General features: G+C 35.6%; 1 protein-coding gene across 2 annotated transcripts in view; it reads left to right on the top strand.

The window, feature by feature from the left end:
* RanBPM (Ran-binding protein M) overlaps positions 1-12,423 on the top strand; it is a 36,019-nt gene that overhangs the window by 6,987 nt on the left and 16,609 nt on the right. The window contains exons 2-4 of one of the 2 annotated variants that reach the window (XM_089704785.1): positions 3,396-3,461; positions 10,846-11,010; positions 12,045-12,235. In XM_089704785.1, coding sequence (XP_089560911.1) covers positions 3,396-3,461; positions 10,846-11,010; positions 12,045-12,235 — 422 coding nt within the window. The remainder of the gene's footprint in view (positions 1-3,395; positions 3,462-10,845; positions 11,011-12,044; positions 12,236-12,423) is intronic. The other variant, XM_089704786.1, reaches the window with a different exon arrangement.

Below are 12,423 nucleotides of genomic sequence, written 5' to 3'. Positions count from 1 at the left end.
ACTTAAGGCAAAGTGCCAACCACTATTTAATAGAACACTTAATATTCATTTTCTGTAACATCTGCTGCGTTAGGTAATTCAGTTACCGAATGTGTTTCTTATATACTTCTGTTCAATTCATTTTGTATGACATTGATATTATTATTTTGTTGATTTTTGGCCAGAGCTATAGGTAGCAACTTGCACATTTCCCTCAATTCAGGCAAATTATAACTAATCACTTCATTTACATTTTGATATAATAAAATTTAATATCTATCTTGAATGCAGTTATGCTCAGTTCAAGAACTGTCAAATGTTGACCGAAATTACGCATAAAATTCTCCATACGTCGAATCTGAGAAGGAAATATGTTTCTGCTTGAGCAGAGTGGGCAGGAGGGGAAAGATCGGGCCCGAGCATTGAACAATCGGTAGCGAAGGGCTTTCGACATAGGGCCGAAATGGTGCATCTACTAACTAGGTCAAGCTCGCTTGCGTTGGGTCGCCACGTGCGATCCCCACCCTCGCAGCTTTTGATCTGCAATCGGAATTGACTCTTCCCAACCAGCACTAAAGCTCAGATTCCACTGCAGCTTATGCATCTATTGGCCTTGCTACCGAAGCGTATGAATTATACGCTAACCGTGGAAAATGAACTCTGTTTTTTACATAAGAGGGCTCAGTTTTGAATGGGGACCCACTCGGCTTAAACAATGACAATTTTACTCACTTTGTTACATTTGACATTAGGATTTTTCTGTTGCTGCGCAACAATTTTCTTTGTTTCGTTTGAAGATGTTTTGTTGGTAATTACAGTTGCTAACCGCTTTTACATGTATTTAGTGTAATCGTATACGCGAGGAATTAATTTAATGTTACATTGAGTGAAAATTAACAATATAATTAAGCCTAATTATCCATTACGATTAATATAAACATTAAACGCGTTCTTTGTACTGACTACTGACTATGATGGATGATAACAAATTAACTTTTAGTACTATTTTAATAGAAAATTTCGTAATAATTAATTGAAACAATATATTTTCATTTAAGCGCCTGAATATGATGCGGCGTATCACGTATTTAATAACTAGTAATTTTCACTTTTCTTATTTTTTTTTCAATCCTCTTACTCTATACGTGAAGAAATACGTTCGTACATTACGTATTAATAATATTATTGAAGAAATCAAAAAATGAACTATTTTTTTAAATTAGATAATATTGCCTGATCGAGAACATACAGAAGTGTTTTCTAACGGTGTATGCGCGTTGTGCAATAAACAGATTATGGCTTATAGCAATGTGAAAGTGACAGAGCCACTTACGACTCGATTGAGATGTAGATACTGATCTTTTTTCACTTTAGTGTTAGCTCCTAATGGTCCTTTATCAATTTAAATATCCAGAAAAAAAAATTCCCCTAAAAAGGGTGCAAATTGCAAATTACCCTAATAAGAAGGGAATTTCTTTTCTGTATCATAAAAGGAGCCTTCGGAATTGTTGATAGATAAACATAAAATAACACGAATAATCGGAATAGGTCAAGGAGAATTTCAATTCGCAAACTCACTATTTCTGGGTTCACGTGAAATATCTTTATCTCTTGAAGCTCTGTTAGATTTCTACAAAAGTAATTTGCCCTTTGCAAAGGTAGGTAGATGGAAATACATCACTTACGATTCATGGAATCTCAGAAAATGGGTATTAAAAATTGCTTATACAGAATTTTTAAACAGGATTCATCAGAAACTTCATGTACCTAGGTGTAATTTCTGCAATTTTTTTAACCCAAAATAAGAAATGTTTGTATTCAGGGTTGTTTGGCTGACAGACATCAACACATGCATCTAAAGAAGGACCTTTAATTAAATATGAATAGACATTTGTTAGTTACATAGGCTCTACGTAGACCACTTTTCCCCGTTCTATCCGATAATCCGACGAAGCTATGGTCCTATGTTTTCCGCGTAACATTGATTTTATTATCACACCTTCTTTACGTGGGGCATTATGTAAACGATAGTTTTAGGTCCAAAGATCTCACAGTGCGTGGTTGTCATGCTATCGCCGAATAGATGTGGGTCGCGCCAACCGATACCGGGTCAAGTTCATTTCGCAAACACTGTGTGTCAATTGTACAATTATTGAATTGCTGTTCAATTATTTAAGGTCTGGTTACGCATTTCGTTCAGGTTAGCTAGCTGTCGAAAATTCGTAGCAATGGTGATATTAAATAGGCAATTTAATGAAAAATTGCGGGATCAGAACTGGTGATATTGAAAATTCCGATGATTAAATTATATTGTACGATTTGAAGTGGCTTATGAAAGTGTATCCTTGATACACTTGCTATGTCTGCCTGTGTTAGGTAATTAGGTTCATTAAAATCGAGTCTTCTTTTTTAAAATAATTAACCGACTTCAGACAAGTTAAAGATAATGCACTACAAAATGTATTTATATCACAACAGAATGCCGACTTCATTTCATCTAAGACTTTCATTATCACGAATCGCGATGAGAATCGAATAAAGTAATAGAACAACCTCTATACGGCGAAACAACGCGGTGCGAGGCACAAAAACACGCCTTTCTATCTGAACCTGATTCTATTACTGAGAAGATAACTATAAGTACGATAGATTATTACATGAAGATGCTTTTGTTTGTGTAATTTTTGATCAGAAAATTTTTAACATAAACAATATTTTTATTTTGATTCAAATATTTCTGACGTGTAACGTTCATAACGGTTATTATGATTGTAATCGTCGGATGTGTTACGATATTAAAATTTTTAGTACGAGAGACCTTTACGCTTTAATGTGCTGTTCATAATTATAACAATGCAGTTGTAATGTTTATAATGCAATGTTTAGTATAAGTAGAAATAGATTAAAATATTCGATAAATGATGTAATAGGCTCCATAGCACCACTATGCTCTTATTGCTCGTTTGCGGGTAGCCGGATAAATGCATGGTTTGCAATAACATACAAAAATATCGCTGCCTTTGCTTTGCGTGAATTTGATCTGAAGTGAACATTGGGAGAAGTTATTTTGGCGGATTTAAATGCTGATTATTTTACGCTTGTTATTGTTTTGAAGGCCATGTTACATTCGAAACGTAGTGTAAAGTAATTTGCAATTCAAATCCGTTCAATTAGCTTAACTTCAATGGAACAACGCGTTTATCGTAAAGAAAATGGAGTTGGTTTTACAGTTGTGCCAGCTTGAGCTTTTGTAATATGCTTCTTCACCATGTGGCATAACTATAAAATCGGCTTCGTATTGGCATAGATGACGGGCTGGATTGGATAATTGGGACTACCATCGAGCAGCCAGACGCGTAAGTGGTGTAAGGGGCCCTTGTGAACTGATTAATGGACGTGGTTTTCTCTTTCATAAGGTGGGACGCAGGGTCCAGGACGAAGACCCCACCTGCCCTATCTCCACTTACGCCTCTGGATGCATCGTACGTGTATATCATATAACTGATCTTGTTAACAAACAGGGCAAAACAGGATTAGCTTGCATGAAGCATTGGCTTAAGTATGTACCAAGTATATTTTCAATACTGTCCATAGCCATAGGACTTGAGAGAATAGTCTTCAGTTTAATCCTTCTTAATTTGTAAAATAAATGTGACTTCAATAGTTTATATCAAACCTTATTTATGGTAAATAAAACTGTTTTTTCTTACAAAGTAATAATAGTACCTATAGCAATCGTGTATTCAATCTTGAGCTTCAACAAGATTGCTTTATTGTGAGATAATGAGATTTCTATTTTATGCGATCTATTGAAACATATATATGAAAAGTGCTCTGTTTGTTAGCATTTATGAATATGTGTGTTATGTACCTTTCACATTAGATTCTCCTTTTATCTGCTATCTGTTATGTATTGCTTCAGTACCTTGTTTCCTCATTTAACTTGTGTTGTCTGAACCCAGTTTATGACACTGGTAAATTGTGCTAACATTACTCTTAGATTCACTAACATAATGTAGCTATATTTTATTTATTGTGTTAACTTGTAAATATTTATGTAAGTAATTTTGACGTCTAAAGAGATAAAGATCGTGTATGACATGTGCGAAGAAATTTGTTACAAACAAACAAAGAGTACTTAAAAACATATGCTTAAATTCCCGCTAACATGAACTCAACGTCGGAGTTTGGAAATTGTAATCTAGGGATTCACTCGCTCTACTTTTGAATCTAAATTGCTTTTTCAATGCTCGAAACGTTTTCATGTTAATTAAGTTCATTGTCTGATTCAAATGACTTATGTTTCGGGTTTTACGATTCATTTCTGTTTGAATTACTGGAGTGGGTATTTTTCTTTTCAGTCTGATAGCTGAGAATATATTTAGAGGCCGTTACATTTTCTAGAATTGCTTTCAAGGTCGGATTAACCGTTTGTCCTTTAGCGGAATTTCTTTTATTGTTTTGGGCGTTGTAGTAAGATAATAATAGCGAATTAACGTGTTGGGTAATGTCCCGCAGTGCGGCCGATTAACGTAGTCTAAGGCTAAGAATATATCGATAACATCTATTCAAGGAATCTGTATGCCCTGTGCCCGGGAACATTTTTTTTTAAATTGACTTTTTACTTTATGAACAGGAGAACCTAAAGAACAAGTGCTATTCGTTTCTTATTTAAATATTATTGGTATATTTCTGTGTAGTGCAGTTCTTTCGAAATTATAGAGGAATTGGCTAAGCATTTGATACCTATGTAAAGATCTGCAAATATGTTGCCTTAAAATATATTAAAGAAGATTAGAAAAAAATCGATTAGCATTGGCAGGTATTACGGAATTCATTCATTCATTCTTGCAAGAAGTGTGCATGAATATTATATATTTCTAGGTGTCTATTCCGAGCTTAACGTACGACATTGCGAGCAGCGACCTCGACTTTGAGTCGTCTTTCACAAGTCACCGGCTTTATTGGAAATGTTCAATTGATTTCAAATTCACGTCAACTTTCCTCATTACCCAGAGACTGTAAATGAGGCACTCAAGATTGTGTACAGTGTTAAGATTCATTTTCTTGATCAGGAGTTCTATCTACTATCACGATGTCTTATAGCAGTATTGTTTCCAGTGTGAGAAAGTGATGGTGCTAGACAACCTATAGCGCTGTCACTCTTCCACACTGGTAATAATACTGCTTTAAGAAATCTTGGTTTGATATTTATGAATTTAGTAAAGAAGTGATCTGTTTTCCATATTTTAAAACAGCCGGCAAATAAACCACGGATTTAGTCTGCAACAGTGAGTCAGTGTTACTGTTCGTTGCAGCAAATAAAGAGATTAATAACGATGCGGTGCAGATGCGGTTATTACGAGCTAGCTACTAGCTATTCCCTTGACGATTGTCGGTTTTCGTTTAGATTTAATATTTTCACTTCTCTACGACTTAGTACTTCAAAATTGATCGGTGCTATGGCAGAAATGTACGTTTTTATCTTCGTAGCGATTAGCGAATGAGATAAAGTAGCATCAGTAGCATATTTAATGAGCAAAAAATCTGGTCTTTCTTTATAACTTTCGTTTTCAATTAAAGTATTTAAACTTGACATATAAGCTACAGCATTCAAACTTGATTCAAACAAAATTGCATTGAATTTAAGTTTATGAATACTCTAAAGTGTTAATGAATGGTCAATTTAAACACGACCTAATTGGGTGCAGTTTTCGAGTCAAAGGTATTTGCAGTTTAACATTTTGTTGAAACGACGTCGTAAAAGCCGTTCTGTAAATGTAAGCGTGTATCAATGGCCGCCGAAGGTGATTCGGTTGCTATGGTAACGGTTGCAGGTGAGCATCGAGCAGACGCTAATTTCATACTAATGCATGATGACGTGAAATATACGGACGATTTAGATAAACTTCATGTAGATGTTCATTTGTAATTCGATGTTGTGTTACAGTTGCATCAAGATGCACGTATGGTGCCATAATACTTATGCATGATCAAGAGAAAGACATACAATTTAGATAAATTTTATGTGGGTAGGAGTGACTATGTGATTTGTTGAATTATATCTGCTACAAGATGGTGCTCATATCTAGTTCCCTTTTACAAATCTGAAGATTATGGTACTTATAGTTACGTAGATGATATTATTATAATTAAATTCTCAATTTATATTTTTGGTTTTATGGCATTCAAATGCTTTATAAATATAAATTTATAAAGAATAGAAAAAATTCGATCACGAGGCGGGACTCGAACCCGCATCCTTCGCGCCATTCCATTCCATGGCGCGCGGTGTGTCCCTTCAGACACATAAAACTGAAAGAATAGAATAAATTCGATTGCTCAGGCGGGTCACGAGTGGCTGAGTTGGTCAGGCATCCGCCCCGGAATGGCGCGAAGGATGCGGGTTCGAGTCCCGCCTCGTGATCGAATTTTTTCTATTCTTTATAAATTTATATTAAATTCTCAAGTCACAGACAAGATGAAAAAAAAAAGATCTCTCGAGGAGCAACAATTTAGTTTATTTCATAATTCATTGTAATTAAATTTGCAGACTCTTGCCTGTTTAGTCGATAATACGCCATGATTGGATTCCATTAGTGTTCAATTAAAGATAACAATTTCAGATTTAAAGAAATAAGTTTAGACCTTATATATATCGGAAGTTACATATTCAAACATATGAGATGATGCTGTATTCGTTACATTCGACCCTGAAGCAATATAATACATTGCATAAGATCATTTGCTTTGTGTATAATTACTGCACTGCACAACCGCATTATAGCATGAACTTATTGCAACTAAATGTTTATTTAAACACGAGTCAAGCTTAATTAGTCGTCAATCTGTGAATTTGATTATAATGCTTTTGAATTGCATTTTATTAGATTTGCTGCCTTTATCATTGCATAGAAAAAAGATAAAATTTCAGTTCCAAAAGAAAATAATCCTTCTTACTTTTTACGAGATGAATAGTTTTGTCTTTTTGTGATGTAGTGTTTTTTGATATTGTACTAGGTATGCTTTGCGGTTTTATCCGCATTGCTCAGCTCATTAGCGCGTTTAAGCATGCACACACTCTTCAGTTTTATAATATTAGTACAGAAGTTTTGCGATTGGTACAGTATACATGTTTCAATGAAAGATAGGCTTGCTTATCTATGATCTGTAAAGCCTGTAAATATATTCCTGTTGCATTTTGTGCCACGCATTCACTTGGCGTTGGCAATCAATACTTGCCTTTATCTTAATATCAGACCCGCCCTGATGGTGTACAGGTGTCCTTAGTAACGTACTATACCTATCACCTAGGATAACATACCTATCCTTATAACAAAACTTTCCAAAAGGTATTTTTTGAATTTTTTTTGTCTTCATTGGACTCAAAACTTCCTTCTTTCGCCTCTATTATTATACAGTATTAGGTACCTATTTGGATGACAAGTTAATAAAGGACAGTCAAATTAAGGATTACATTAGCAGAGCATAAATTTTCACAGGTGACCGTATCTCAATATTCTGATTTAAAAGTGATTTCAATACGCATGTACCAAGCGTACTATTGATTACTATCGAATATTGATCCTTCGAGGGTATTGTATCGCGGATTATCGTAAGCTTATTCTAGGAAACTTTAAATATAACAACAATAACAGCAATGATTAAATTTATTAACGATTACGTAGTTTAGTTAAAGTTTTGACCACAGGAACCAAAACTATGTTTAGCAAAGGGCTTGAAGGATCTTTGACTCAAACTCAAACATTTGTAGATATATTCAATTATTAGACTTCTTCGATCGTCATAAGTCATAACATAGTTTTACCATTTACCTCCGAGAAGGACAATGATAATAAGTAACTATCAGTTAAATAAGAATAAAGGAACATGCAAATGCTAATTGCAATTAGATTAATTTACGATGAAATGGAAGATAAAAGGGCCGCAGTGATAAAGACAATTGTCGGACATATTATGTTAAGCGTGAGTTAATTATCATGCGACAAGTATTGTCCTCTTATCATTATGATTTGTGATATTCTACTTGATAGGGTATTTACTATCTAATAAAAATTATGTCAATGTTTGGAAAAGTGAACACATTTGTTGGAAGTATTTAGCGAAAGTTTTTACCTAGTTCGTAAACTAGTTATATGAACTACTTGATTGGTCTATAGACTCATTGGCGAAATTTTTCCGTTGCGTCTATATTTTTTTGTAAAAAGTTACATTTATTGATGTATTGATTTTAAGGACCTATCATATCTTATATATAAAAATGAATCGCAAAATGTGTTGGTAAGCGCATAACTCGAGAACGGCTGAACCGATTTCGATAATTCTTTTTTTATTATATTCCTTGAAGTACGAGGATGGTTTTTATGTAGAGAAAACGAAAATATGTACCACGGGCGAAGCCGGGGCGGACCGCTAGTTATATGATAAATACAAGTTCAATGAATACAATCGTTTTCTATCTATCCCAGATTCAGAGTAATTGAAATATGGTTAAAGGATAGTGTGTATGTGGGTGTATTGCATCTCCCTGAAGAGAACAGGGAACTAAATTAATTGAATAAAATGAAGTGTTTGTCAATTCACATGCAAATGGCTATAGCGTAGAATGTAGATATTGTAAACCGACACACTACGACGGGGATTCCGGTTTGCTCCAGAGAAATTATAGTCCTTGTCCCTGTAGGAAAGAAACTTCACATAAATCTTATTTTCCATTGCGCATATTATTAATAAATTGTCTGAATATGTTTGTTCATTCACAAGAATTATTTAAAAGATTCTTTAAAATGGTAGACTGAAAAACTGAAAAAAATCTTAAGTAACAATAATTCTGCACCATATTTTCGTCATTTCTTGCGGCTCAGTGAGCGCAAGAGTCGATCTTCACGATCTCCATTATCTCGGCTGCGAATGTAAACACGGGGTTGTTAACCTGCGCGAGAGACGCAGTGCTCGTGTGCCGTTGATATAACTCATACTTCGAGAAGGCAGGATACCAGACGTGATTTGTGACGCACCGTAATCACCCCTAATTGGACCGATTTTAAGCATTATTTTGAATGTAGGTACATTCAGGTCAGTTGTATCTGCCAATAACTTTTAGGAATCATTGCTATTAAGTATTTTATTCGACTGATTACGCGCCGTAATGATTATAATTCTCTCGACAATTCAACCATAGTTAAATTAATAGCTGTATTAGTATTACACTGTTTAAAAACACATAGTTCGTGAGCAAAACAACAGCTGTGTATAGTTGTCAAGCAATCGTTATTTGCGTGGTAACATTTTACGCAGTTTTTACTACGGCCGACCTTGATACGCTGATAATGTTTACCAACACGCGTTCTTCTTGAATTTGAGCTTTATTGTATTGTTATTAGCAACGTTTATGTTTGTTTTTATTTGGAATTGTAACGTATTCACCGCGCTCGCGAGTTGCCGTCTCAGTATCTATAGTCGAGTATTGGCTATTTTTATTTGGCATAACACGTGCGGAATAGATGTTGCTTTGGGAAAAGTAAATGTTATACTCAAAATTTACTACCACGAGATTTGAGCGGAAATTATAAATGGTATTTATGATCTACGTTGATATATGTTTTTGAAGTGAATGTCGAAATGTTGCACTCGTGTCACCCACATGTGAATGATCGCTTTATTTCGAGACGCTTCCTAATAAAGATTCGCGTGGTACATTTTGACATAGTACCCAAGTACATACATGTCACTGCGCATATGATCCAATCAAAAGTTCACGGAGCCACCTTGCCTTTAGATTACGATGTTCGTGTAAGGTCATTAACACTGTCGACCTTGCTAGAATGGCTTCGTACTTGGCCGGACTTCAAAATTTGTTTACATCTAGTATATTCGAATCCTGGATTTGCGTAATGAGAGCTGTAAACTTTGGAACTGTTCTGAGATGAGCAGGAACGTATCATAATCTCAGACAATGGAATAAGGAAACCGCGCAGATAAATTTACCGCACGATCTGACGTCGTATATAGCATTATAACGGGATATCCACAATGTTGTTATCGCTGAAACTCTATAAAATAACAGTACATTTATTCTTTATTCATAGGTGACTGTATTGTGAATATTTGCCTTAACGTTCCGCTTTTGCGCTTTTTTTAATTTTATTATTAGATGCTTTGCTCGGCTGAGTACAGTTTTTGTATGAATTTTAAGTATCATGCATTACTAAGTATAGTATAGGTGATCTTTTTTTAAGACTAAATAAAAAGTTTTCGTTTGCGGTTACTTTAAAGTTCACTTTAAAGCTTTTTAGCATTTCACTTTTTATTATATGAATATAAAAATAGCTCATTGTTCATGGGTGGTTTTTTGCATCTATCGTAAACAATTGCCTCTTAATTGAAAGCGGCTTACAGTTTCCTTTATTGCAATTTAAATTGGTTAAGTAGCAATTATTGTTGCCTGCTGAATTGAGTTAACTATTTTGGCATCGATCGTAATTTTTAGTTGGTAACCGTAATATGCGATGCTGTTGCAATCAAAGCGATTTAAAAATATTTTCCAATTATTCTTAAATATTATGAATGCACTTGAGAAATGCCTTTGAGGCATAATACTGCCTATCGGTCAATGTTTTGATCTACTTACTCTCGATGAAGTAATAGCTGTTACTGTTAGAATCTATTTTAGATGAAGTTTAAAAGCAATTTCCCTTTCTGGCACTGAGTTATTAATGAACCTGTCGAATCGGTTATCCTCAATAAGGGTTGAAGTAGCTTCTCTGGAACGTTCTGGTCCAATTTGTCGCAAAGCATGTTCGATTATAGTAATGAGATGTGTTATAGTTCCACTTTGATTTCCAGGACATGGCAAAACTCACAAGGACGCAGCGAGCGTGCGCGCTACCCACCCGATACCGGCGGCTTGCGGTCTGTACTATTTCGAGGTCCGGATCGTCTCCAAGGGGCGGGATGGCTACATGGGCATCGGGCTGTCGGCTCACGGCGTCAACATGAACAGACTGCCTGGTGTGTACTAGCAAGTAAGGTCTGCTTTGGCAGCGATTAAGTGGTAGGTGGTAGGTGGTAGGTTGTAGGTGGTAGGTGGTAGGTAGGATGGGTATAGGTATGGTAGTGTAGATGGTACGGGTAGATTTTGATGTTGAAGATTTGTGTTAGTAAAGAGTTGTACTTCAGAAGAGAAACAGAGTAATACGCAAATTAGTTTATTGATGATGTTAAAACTTATAGGTTTAAATGAAAAAGCTTTACGATGAAGCTTAGCTATTTTACCGTCGTTAGTTTAAATTACGGTAAACATTTCAAAGCGCAGTAGTTCTAGCATTTTATCTAAACTGCGATCAAACGATATCGCTCTAAGCAATTCTCACAATGCATTATGCATCAGCGTCTACACATGGTAGTTCCTTATACGCGTGATAGGTATTGGTACTTTTTGCTCCATTAAGTTGTAAGTTAAATGCATTTAGCATGTCATTCGTTTCTCTTATGTGTAATGAATGTTTCTCCCTGTGGTTTCTCCTCTGGATCTTTTAGTGTCGTATTCGCTATTTATATTGGTATTTAGTATTTGTTACGTCTAGTTAAAAAAAATCTGTTGATACGTTAGCTGATATTTCGTAACACTTAGCTACGTCTGCTTTACGGTAATTTTAGTGTTAACTACTATCTTCTACGGAAATTTTAGTAATTATTTCCCTGGTATTTTATATCTTTTATGTCTAGGCCTATTTGTTTCATATGCCCGGTTTGACCGGTTTCACATTTTTAGATAGTTCTGCTTATGCTTCAGATAAAGTGACGAATCCATTGAGCCCCAAGTGGCCCGATTGGTCCACGACACAATAGATTTTCTATTGTGTCTGTGGTTGCGGGGCCTGAGTTATTAAAGCTTTTCAAATCGGCTATCAGGGATATTATCAGGCACTTCCTGATCTACATCTTCGATAGTCTATTTGAAACCAGTTTTCAGTATAGTACCAAGTACTTTTTCCTCCCCCAGACCATTTAGTGTTCCATCTAGCGGATCTTTCTTATTGCAGGGTGGGACAAGCACTCGTACGGTTACCACGGCGACGACGGGCACTCGTTCTGCTCGTCGGGCACGGGGCAGCCGTACGGGCCGACCTTCACCACCGGTGACGTCATCGGGTGCGGTGTCAACCTTGTGGATAACACGTGCTTCTATACGAAGAATGGACACCACTTGGGCATCGCTTTTAGAGGACTGCCGGTGGGTGGATTTTTCTATTGTATTTACATTAGAAACTGCTATGGCAAGAAATAGTATGGGGCAAAGATTTGTGTGATGAACATAGATGTTTGCTCTGTGTCTGGGTGTTAATTATCTATATAAGTATTTATTTAAAAATTATATATTATGTATGTTTATCAGCCATCTGGTTTCCATAACACAAGCGA

The sequence above is a fragment of the Colias philodice genome, chromosome 16 (genome assembly GCF_061535455.1).
Source record: "Colias philodice isolate Cphi_HAF_F1 chromosome 16, ilColPhil1 Martin Lab GWU primary, whole genome shotgun sequence".
NCBI lineage: Eukaryota > Metazoa > Arthropoda > Insecta > Lepidoptera > Pieridae > Colias > Colias philodice.
This window is presented reverse-complemented; position numbering and strand designations above follow the sequence as displayed.